General features: G+C 45.6%; 1 protein-coding gene across 1 annotated transcript; it reads left to right on the plus strand.

Moving 5' to 3' along the window:
• Nucleotides 1-463: 463 nt before the first annotated feature.
• LOC309860190 (nmrA-like family domain-containing protein 1) lies at nucleotides 464-9,832 on the plus strand (the record flags this gene model as incomplete). Its single annotated transcript, XM_082721852.1, is given in 6 exon segments — nucleotides 464-584; nucleotides 2,608-2,673; nucleotides 2,676-2,702; nucleotides 2,705-2,736; nucleotides 5,112-5,175; nucleotides 9,651-9,832. Coding segments are annotated over 6 exon segments (492 nt in total).
• Nucleotides 9,833-11,435: the final 1,603 nt, after the last annotated feature.

Raw genomic sequence — 11,435 nt, forward strand, 5'->3', positions numbered from 1 at the left:
GTATTCCATGAGTATATTTATCTTAGAAAAGAGGTCAGGCTAGGAGCCTCTTTGGAAAATAAAACTGTCTGAATAATCTCAAAATAAAATCTTTAACCTGCTAAGAGAAGGGTTGCTCAGTTGAATCTGGGGCAGGCTCTGGCATCCTACTCATTTGGCGACCTTTTGCCTTGAGCCTCTCCCATCCTTCCTCCCCATGACTTCTGCAAAGGTGCCAGGAGCACCTCCCCTGCCCCATAGGTGACTCTGGTCATAGTTCAACAAATGACTCAAACTAGTTTGAAAACCAATGTAGTAAGGTAGGGGGACACCTTCTGATGTAGCTACTAGGGCAGCTCGACTCTGAAAAGTGGAGCTCAACCTCCTTTAGTGAACTTTCTTTCTGATCCTTCCTGTGTTTCTCCTCTCCCTGATCCTGCAGGAACTCAGGATGGCTCTATGACCAGGGCTCTTTTGGAGCAAAATGTTGGCTGGGAGACGACTGACCAGGTTTGTGATTCCACCAAACGCACGGGTGCTCTGGAGCTTTGGTGCCCTGGTGGTAAAAGGAGACCTGAATTATGAAGCAGATGCCACCTTAAAAGGTGCCTAGGGGGCTTCTCTGGGAACCAAATTCTGGGACCATCTCAGCCAAGAGACCGAGAGAAAGAAGCATGTCTGGTGGCAATGACCTCTGAGCCCTTTCCTTTCATCCTCCTTGGCTGCTCTACCCTCCTTAGAAGAGGGTAGGCCTTCAGTCTGGGCAAAAATATAGATCTCACTCCACAGCATCCCTCTGGCATTTAAGAAATAGATGTACTTTCAGTGCCTGGTAGAGTGTCTTTGATTGTGAAATCAGTGCTATGTGTCACTTGTCCAAATCTCCAGACCTAGGATACCTGAGAGGGACTGAGTAATGGAGCCAGTCATTAGATTCTTGGCTTCGCATTTGCATGTAGATGGCATAGGAGGGGTGGCAGAAAGGACACCCCACATATTAAGGTTACTCTGACAGTGGAAAGGGAAGAACAAAAGTGCAATGAGTATATTCACACTTCTGGTCGAGAATTTGGGGGTGAGTTAGTAATGGATACATAGAAAAAGAAATAAACAAGCAAATAAACCCACAGCATTAACTCCTGAGAATACAAGAGTTTGTAGAAAAAATAAATGAAACCATAGAATGTCATTTGGCTCAGCCTCAGCTATGTGAGAGCCCTGATTCCTGATCTAACCCACAGATACAGCGTTAGGAGGATGAACTGAAGGAAATTGTGTATACGTGTGGCGGTGATAGCAATGGACTGTGTGTATGCGAGAGAATTGAGAGAGAACACTAAAATGAGAGCTTAGCTTTCATAGCAGGAATTTAGGAGATGACACCATAAACTGGAAAAAACCAAGAGTTAGCAGAGTTAGTATGTTATTTAGAAATAATGAAATAGCTAAGAGATGAAAATAGTTACTTATGGAGAGCAGTTATCAGCACTGGGGCTCAGAGAATGGCTTTGTCATTATAAGATCTACGTTTTCCCTCCTGACAGCACTTTTGAAAATGATATATATGTATAAATTAGAAAAAATTATGAAAATTGGATTTTAAAAATGCAATAGATGGGGTCAGCCTCTTGCAGAAGTGGCACAATTCAAAACATTAAGAGCAAGATTGAACCGTTTAAGGAATGTCTGTTAAATGAATTCTACCATTTACAGCTTGTCTTTTAATGATAAACTTTAGGCGGGCTTATTTTAGTAACTCTGTGTTCTAAATCAGATCTCCACTCACTGTGGAACGAGGAGTGCAAGTCACTTCTCTGTTTTACTTTCTGCATCTACTATTTCAGGTTAATGATGTCTTCTCTGCCTGCTCCATGGGTTTTGTAAGAAAGAAAAGAGAAAAGAGGGAAAAGAGAGAGAGAGAAATGAAGGTGTTTTGGAAAATTTGGAATTCAAAACACAAAAAAAGAGAAGATATGTTTGCTGTAAGTATATATTTTATACATACAAATTTACATATTTTATAAATTATATAAACAAACTGTCAGTGTGTAATATATCTATATCTCCTCAGTTATGCCCCCCATGTCCGAATGATGTGCAGATAGACTCCATTAGCGGAAAACCATATTTTATACATATACATAAATGTGACCATCCACCACAAAGACTCTGAAAGGCCAGAAGGCGGGGCCAATGTGGACTATTCCACCAGGTTGCCTCTCAGCTTCCCAGAAATCCCTGGAATTCCTTTCTTCTCTGCTCCTCCTCTCTCTTTCCTGTTCAACTCCCCACCACCTCCTCAGTGTTCCAGGGTCTTCCACCTCTACTGGGAGCAGGCCACTGGCTTCAGCATTTTGACGCAGTGGAGTCTCTGCTTGCTAATTCTGGTGGCCCCTCGTATGATACCTTAAATATATTTTTATCCTGGACAGCCCCCTTTCCAAGGAGAGTGGTAAGAAAAGGAGGGAGTGGAGGGGACGCAGCACCTGTCCTCTAGTCTCTATGCAAATCTAGTCATCTATAGAAAGAATTTGTCCCTTAAGGAAAGCTCATGGCAGAGGCTGCCAAGCCCCTGGGTGGGAAGCAGGTGATACAGAGCTGCCTGGAGAAGGGAAAGTGCCTGGGTAGGTGGCAAGTTGGAGGTGCCACAGTTGGATAGGGAAGGAGAGGTAGAGGGGTATTTCTGGTCCATTGGCATCCCATGACTAGTGTCTGCATGGCAGCCTCTTTGAAAACTTTCTCACCATGTGGAAGCCGGTGATTGCTACACCTTAGGTAAATGGAAGGTTGCAATGCTCTCTCTTTTTAAGTAAACTCTGTGTCCTACGTGGGGCTCAAACTCACGACTCTGAGATCAAGGGTCACACACTCTACTGACTGAGCCAGCCAGCCAACTACAACCCTGGAAGGTTGTAGTTAAAGTTAGCCACATAGCTGCTGTCCTCCTCTTTCCCCTCCCTCTTTCCCTGGCGTCTTCTCCTCAGTGGACATTTGAGTGCCTACTCTATGCTTAGTTCTGTGTGAAGAGCTGAAAGGGATAGCAGACTCTCCCAGAACTCACAGAGAACGGGTCTTGGACTGGGAACACAAAGGGTTACGCTTCCAGTCTCAACATTCTGACGCTCCTTCTTTAAGTAGTTAGCTTCATGACCTCAAGCCTTAGTTTCTCATGTCTGATGGGAAAACTGGACAATATGACTTCTTCTAGCTCATCCACCTGACCTTCTGGGACAATAGGGGAAAGCATTCTCCTCTTGACCTGGGTGGGTCCTGTGATCAGAATCCCCCGAGGGACCCTGCCTCCCCAGGGACAGGTTCCCAGCTCTGCCTGCGGAGCCCGATTCCATCAGTCTGGGCTGGGGCCTGAAAGACTACTTTTAACGAGGACGCCTGGGAATTCCATCGCTGTCAGTCCACTGGTCAGCGTCCCCTTACCCTTTGGGGCTGTTTTCTTTACCCAGAGTCCGGGCTGGTTCTGGGGTGTGGAAGGAATACTGCTGTATCAATGGCAGCAACTTAACCTTTCTTCCATGGTGTACTATTAAGACTCTTTAGAGGCGTAACTTGGGGCAGGCAGAGTAGACCTGAGCTAGAGCCAGGAGCACATCCCCTGCCACATAGGTGACTCCAGTCATAGCTCAACAAATGACTAGATAAGTGTATAAATGTGGCACATCTCTTCACCCCCAACCCCCTTTCTTCCCACGCCTCTACTAGGTTTCAGAGGCCAGCTCGTCCGACATTTCCTAGATCGGGCCTCGGTGAAAAGATGATGCCTTTCACTTCTGCTGATACCCAGTCCCATTAGGGGCCACAAAGTCTGTAAAACCCAACATCAGATATCCCCACTTCTCACCTCCCCGCCCCCACACTATAGGAATAAGTAACATTTACTAAGCACTTACTAGGTGCTTGGCACTGTGCTAATTGTGTGCATTTTACAGATGAGGAAGCCAAGGGACAGATTTACCAAGTAACTTCCCCAAGATCACGAAGGTAGAACCAGGACTTAAACCCAGGCACTTGGGCTCCAGAGCGATATTCTTTACCACAGTCCCACAGCTGGTTTGAACTTGGCCCAAGAACGTCAACCCTGAAATAAAAACAGTTCTCCAAGTCAGAACAGACTTGACTCCGAGTGCCTCAAAAGGCTCTAACTGCTTGACAAACACAAAATACAATTTAATCCAAGGAATGAGCAGACATTTTGCCTAGATCTAATCAAGGAAGCAAATTTTGCTATAAAAGACTAAATGTGGTTAATAGTCCCTGTCTGCTAAGCCTGAGGTCACTTTTCCTGTAATGACAGTGGGGGGCCATGACACTTGTCTCTGCTGGCTGCCCTCTAGCCGTGAGGCACTGGGCGAGTAAATAGACTTAGTTTCTTCATGTAAAAGAAAAAGCATGCTGGGGTTAAGTCATGTCTGCACTGGATTCTGGTCTGGGATTCTGGGAATCTGTGAGAGGCTATACCACCCTGTAGGCAGGGCATTGTGTTGGGAGTAATAGAGGAGGGTTTGAACCCACTTCCGCTGCTTGCTGGCTGAGTCCCTTCAGGCAAGTACCTGACGTTCCTGTGTTTCAAGGCTGTTTTGAGGATCAAACTAGCCAACATGTTTGTCTGTTTGCCAGTCCCTTATTGAGGAATCCGTAATAAACAGTTCAAAACAGACGATGCTCTGCCGTCGTGAAGCTCATGTTCATGAAGATGACAGATAGCAAACATACCAGAGAAGTAAAACACAGTGTGTGTGTCAGGAGGTGACAGTGCTATGGAAAACGCAGGGCAGGGTCAGTATATGTGGAAAGATAGCAGGAAGGAGAGGATGTGAGATTTATTTATTTATTTTTAACGATTATTTATTTATTTATTTGACAGAGATCAGAAGTAGGCAGAGAGGCAGGCAGAGAGAGAGAGAGAGAGAGAGAGAGGAGGAAGCAGACTCTCTGGGGCGCGGTCCCAGGGCCCTGGGATCATGACCTGAGCCGAAGGCAGAGGCTTTAACCACTGAGCGCCACTCAGGCGCCCCAGGATGTGAGATTTAAATGAGACAACTGGTGGGCTTCCTGGAGAAGGTGACTGTCAGAGCACCTTTTCATGGAGGTAAATAACGGGCTTTGTGAATATTCAGGGCAAGAGGCTTTTGGGCAAAGAGAACAGCCAATATGACTGGATCAGAGGAAATGCAGGGGAAAGTGGGACCTGAGGCCAGAGCTAACAGAGGGGCTGGGCCTATAAGCCATATTTTTTAAATGATTTTTTTAAAAGATTTTATTTATTTATTTGACAGAGAGAGATCACAAGTAGGCAGAGAAGCAGGCAGAGAGAGAGAGAGGAGGAAGCAGGCTCCCTGCTGAGCAGAGAGCCCGATGCGGGACTTGATCCCAGGACCCTGAGATCATGACCTGAGCCGAAGGCAGCGGCTTAACCCACTGAGCCACCCAGGCGCCCTATAAGCCATATTTTTGTTTGTTTGTTTGTTTTTTGTTTTCTGAGAGACACAGAGAGCCATTGGAGGTATAAGCAGACATGAGCTGACTTCAGTTTTTACAGAATCATTCCCACTTGTGTTGAAAAGAGACCATGGAAGGGCAAGAGTGGAAACAGGGAGAACTTTGCAATAACTCAAGTCAAAGGGGGTGGTGGCTGGGACCAGTGTGGTAGCAGTGAAGACAGGAGAAGTGTTTGGCAGGCAGTACATACATGTCAGGCCCCTGTTACGTCCCAGTGGTATTTTTGAGGAGTTTACGGGGGGAGGGGTGTGGTAAAAATGTTAATGCACCTGAAGTCACAGTGCGCAGTACTGAACAGAAGGCCATAGGTGCTCAGCTGTGCTGCTCACACGATTTGTGCTGGACGTGACCAAAGACCAGCAGGAGAAGCTTCCTGGAGAAGAAAGAGGTCAGGAGGTGGTCCTTGAGCGTGGGCAAGACTGTGTCTGGGTGGGAGGGAGTGATACGGCTGGTCGGTTAAATTCTAGAATCAACATGAGTGAACCAGAGGCTCTTTGGGGGAAGTAAGCAAATCCTTGAAATAGCAAATCCTCCACCTATCTGTGGAATCTTGGCAAGATAGGTAGCCTCTCCAGCCTCAGTTTATCCATATGTTTAAAAAGATTATCACATCTCTCTCTCCTGGGACTGTTGCAAGGCTGAAATGAGGAACACATGGGAGAGGCCTGGCATGGGGTCTGGTGCTTAGTAAGCCCTCAGTAGCTGATCAGGCGGGAATGGCCTGGCCTAGAATGTGGCTAGGACAGATTTTTTTTTTCTTTCTTCCTCTTTCTTTCTTTCTGTTTCTTTCCTTCTCTTTCTTTCTTCCTTCCTTTCTCTCTCTCTTTCTAAGATTTTATTTATTTATTTGACAGAGAGAGAGAGAGAGAAAGAGAGAGAGCAGGTACACAAGCAGGGGGAGTGGCAGTCAGAGGGAGGGGGAGAAGCAGATTTCCCAGTGAACAAGGAGCCCAGTGAGCAAGAGGAGGCACTTGATTCCAGGACCTTGAGATCATGATGTGAGCTGAAGGCAGACGCTTCACCAACTGAGCCACCCAGGCGCCCCAAGGACAGCCCTTTCACAGAAAATCGAGAGAAACTGATGGTATTGAGCACTTCTGGCCATTTCTCCAAGGAAGGGGAAAGAGAACGAGGGTTCTGAGAAGGAAGTGTGTGTCTGTGTGTGCCTCACACTGAGTCTGTCAGAGCTGAAGAGGGGCCCAGGCCTTCTCTCAGGCTGACAAGCATTAACTAATCCGCTCTTTGACTCTCTTGGCTGTGGTTCTCCCAGCTGTGAAACAAAACTGTTGTTTGGATGATTTCTAAAGTCCAATCCAGCACTAACATCTCTTCAGAGTAGGGGCCCCCTTCTTCCTTACTGAGCCCAAGCCTGCTTTATGTAAATAATGATTTATTGGAACACAGACACACTATTGTTTGTGTATTGCCTGTGGCTCTGTTCATGATTCAGTGACAGGGCTGTATAGTTAGAGACCATACGGCCCACAAAGCCTAAAATATTTATATCTCGCCCTTAAAGAGAAAGCTTGATGATCCCTGCGGTAAAATGCTTCCTGGGGTTAGGGATAGACCTTACTTTTGTTTTTATCTGCAACTCTTGGTCCAAGCGAGTCTCGCGGGGCTATCTAGATTCCTCTCACTGCCTCGGGTACTGGAACCACGGGATTTTTGTTTTGGTTTGGTTTGGTTTTTGTTTTGTTTCGAGGAGTGGGAGCCATTGTAGCTTTCAATCTAGCCACAAAACCCATCTGGGGAATCTCACTAAAAACTACACATAGTTTCATGGAGAGAATATGTTACTCCCAATCCCATGCAAAAAAATGGAGCTCTGAGAAGATCTGCCAAGTCACTTGCACCTGGGTACAAATTTACTTCTCCGTGACCAACCTCTCTCCCAGGGAATTTGCATTTGGGCTTTATATACGGCTTGAGGTGTGGGGTTTGAGTTCTGTAAGGGAGAGGTGGAGAAAAGTGAATGAGTGTGAGCATGCAGTGTGAGTGTGTGTGTCTGTGTGTGTGTGTTCATTCTCAGTGGACTGAGTAGACATTATTTTGGAGGGCACAGGACCTTCCAAGCATCTTTCAATCATATACCTGGTGCTTGACTATTCTTGGTACACCGAGTTGTTCCACAATGCAGCGGAAACTTCTCTGGCACCACAAGTTAAGGGCTTTAGAGGTTGGGTGTTCTACAGAGTGGTCGATCCTGTTCTTAGTAACCTGAACATGCTCTCCACTGTCTAAGTGGGGAAGGGCTTCGGCACCATGCTACTCAGGGGAAGGATGCATGTGGCCACGAGGTGGCGCTCCAGCCCTGAAAGTCTGACTTTCCTCCGAGTCTGGTCAGACCGAGGCCGTGGGCTTAATCACTTCAGGGAATGCGCGGCTCAGAGCAAACTCCCATCAAGAAATGTAGTCTAAGTTAATCCTCTGCCTTTGGCTCAGGCCATGATCTCGGGGTCCTGGGATCCAGGCCCGGGTTGGCTCTCTGCTCAGCGGGAAGCCTGCTCCCCCCCCAACCCACCCTGCCTGCCTCTCTGCCTGCCTGTGATTTCTCTGTGTCAAATAAATAAATAAAATCTTAAAAACAAAACAAACAAAACAAAACAAAACAACAACAACAACAACAACAACAAAAAAAACAAAACCAAAATGACACTGGTCTGGTTGAAACTGTCTAATCCCAAAAGGAACACAGTTATCTCAGGAGTTGAGACACAGCAGAACAAATCTTCTTCCTTCAAAAATCTACAGAAAAGAATCTTATTTGACAAAGAGATATTAGTAATCCAAATTACAGGATGAAAGAGTGACCCAAGGAGACAAGAAATCATACTTCATGCTTCTCATATAGTGTTCTAGTTGCAAACTCACTAAAATTTTAATTTTTTTTCTGTTTTCAAAAATAACAGAGCTTTCTGCAGACAACTCAGAAAATAAAGAAAATTATAAAAAAGAAAATAAAAATCACATAATTCAATTTACCAGAGATAGCAACTGTAAAGATTTGGCACAATTTCTTCTGGTCTTTTCCCAGTGTATTTATGCAATAAAATTAAAATAGCACTATATGTACCATTTTGTGTCTGGCTTTTTGTTTAATGTTATATTATGAGCATTTTTCTATTCTGTTAAACTTCTTCAGAAACATTACTTTTAATAGCAGCATAATATTCTTAGAGAAAATGTATCCACATTTATTTTGCCATTCTTTTTTTGGGACATGTAATTTGTTATTGATTTTTCATAACTATAAATGGCACATGATGATTGCTGTTTTATGTACATTTTTTTGTGCCGCCACATTTTTTAAAGCCAAGTGGTATAACAAGGTGAGAGTTTATCTCTGGAGACTAAAGGCAGATCACACTGGACCCAAAGTTTAGAAATGGTCTTTGCTGATTCAGGTGGGCAACTGTTGGTCTAGTCAGGGTCTAAAGGGACTCGGGTGGGTGGATTTTATGGAAGGTGACAGAAGGTGGCTCGGTTGGTGCGTGATCAGTAGCATTTCTGTGGGGCCTGGACCTCCCTGGCAGAGGCTGGGATGCTCAGAATGCTCATTTTTAACCAAGGAGGGGAGTGATGATGGAAAGGGTGTCAGGCAGAAGGAAAGGGGAGAGAGCCTGGTGCCAGAGTGAAGGAGTCTTGGTGCTGCAAGGGGTTAATGGACTGCCTGATGAATTCCATGAAGACTTATCTATGGAAGCCAGTCAGGTGAAGGGGGGTACAGGTCCGAAGCACCTTATTCAAAACACCTGGGGCAGGAATAATGTAGCTTTTAAGATCTTCCAGCAATTTTAGATAGGTTATGGTCCACATGTATTATGTAAGATCACCAGCAGGGACGGGAGCAGGAAACTGTCATCAACACATCAATGTCTCTGCAGAAAAATATATGACTATTTCGACTGAATGGGATCACTGAACACCACAAATGGCTTCACGAAAGTTCAGATCAGGTTCTGCCACCAAATGAACTGAGAAAAGTCAGTGTGCTGCCCAGTTGCTCGTGAAGAATGTTCAGAGTATCTTGGATTTTAGAGTTGGGCTAAAGCATTGTGGACCTGTCTCATTACTAAGGGGAAGGAATAATTTCATTTCAAACTACTTTAAGTGTGGGCTACAGCATTCCTTGTCTTTTAACTTGTTCTTAAAAGATCACCCCCCCGAAGCTTACGGGAAGCTGGGATTTCCTGCAGCGGAGGAAATGACCAACATCTGTCGCGCCTCTCAAACGAAGCCAGATCGTGATGTCAGGCTCCCCCACCGACTAAACCCCAAAGTCAAAAGCTTCAGCCAGCTTATCTCAGAGAACCAGGGAGCCTTGGAGGGCATTTAAACTGTTCAGATAGGCCCCTGACCACAAAACGCTCTTTCTCCCTGGTCCTGGTCCTCTTTATAGAACAGCATCTACATATATGGAAGAGATAATGTCAAAACGCGGTTGCTGGAATGCCAGAGATGTCCCTGTGGCTCTCTTCTCAGTAGGAACAAGGCTGTGGTGATCTGACACGGTGCTTTCACTCACACATAAATTTCCAGCCAGCGTTCAGAGTGGTACCCCCATTTGGTTACGTGAGAAGCCCCAAACCTATCACCTTTTGTAGCTGCTCCCCCGCCCCCCCAGCTGTCAAATTGCCTCCAAAGGCTCTGTCCTGAGGAATTTGAAGCTTATTCCCTCACATGAGTTGGGGGCCATTCAACGTTCCCCTGCATAAGTGACTCTGAACCTTGGTTCTGAAATTCTCTCTCCGCAGCTGTAGCCTCTCCAAGAGGATTGTCACATTCTCAATAAACTTTTATGTAACTTGAATTTCTTAAATTAAAAATTCATCATAGTGGGGCGCCTGGGTGGCTCAGTTGGCTAAGCATCTGCCTTCGGCTAAGGTCATGATGCCAGGGTCCTGACTCTCTGCTAGACAGGGCGTCTGCTTCTCCCTCTTCCTCTGCCTGCTGCTCCCCGCTGCTTGTGCCCCCTCTTTCTCTCTCTCTGTCAAATAAATAAATAAAATCTTAAAAAAATCTTTTTAGGGAATTTTCTGGGGAGCACCACCTTCAGTGAGCAAGCACGAGTGTTGGAAACTCTAAAATTCAGTTTTGCTTCAAGGATGGAATTTCATTTCCTGGTTCGTTCGTTAAACCATCTATTGACTCATCATTCAGCTCTTTGTCGATTTATTGTCGATCTCTCATTTATCCATTCCATAAGCTTGGTGTTTAGTCCTAGCACTGACGGGGTGGTCCAGGCTATTGCAGGCAATCTTGATTCTTGGGGGGAAGTCACAGTCACAGTGCATTTGAGGACCACTTTCCTTTTCAAAGAGCACTTTCCTTATCCCCTGAACAACAAACTTAAGGCCACTGAAGCCCTCAACCCTGTCAAAATGGGTCTGGATAGATCTCTAAAAAGGGAAAAGGAAAACAAAACCCTAAACTAAAAAGAGGCAGTTTATTATTCATCTGGGTGGACCAGTCAGGAAAAAATGGCTGCTCTTTCCTAGGTAAATCTCAGTATCCTCTAATGGGGAGTGTTTGCAGGCTGGTGGGTTTCCTGGCCCCCTTGTGTATTTGCTGGGTGGTCCTTTCGGGCATTGGGACAAGGCTGGGGTAGCCCTGGACCAGCCGCACCATTGTTCTTGGAAGGTGCATAAAGCCTCTTCTGGGCTTAGAAGCGAACTTTACAGTTCACTGTAAAGCAAACTTTACAGTGGCTCTTTGGAAAGGAGATTGTGCTTGTAGGGGCCGCCTTTGCGTCTTCCTCTCCCATAATCACTAAGGGAAAAGAACTGTGACAGAAAGTCTACAATATTTTAATATTTGTTGACAGTAGACAAAGGAGCTGTCCTCCCCCCTCAACAATCTTTGGGCTTAGGAGAGGAAAACTTCCCTTTGGATTTGCTCTGAGTAGAGACATGGGGAGCCAAGAGAGGTCCCGAAGTGAA

Source organism: Mustela nivalis (assembly GCF_964662115.1).
Source record: "Mustela nivalis genome assembly, chromosome: 1".
In the NCBI taxonomy this organism is placed as follows: domain Eukaryota; kingdom Metazoa; phylum Chordata; class Mammalia; order Carnivora; family Mustelidae; genus Mustela; species Mustela nivalis.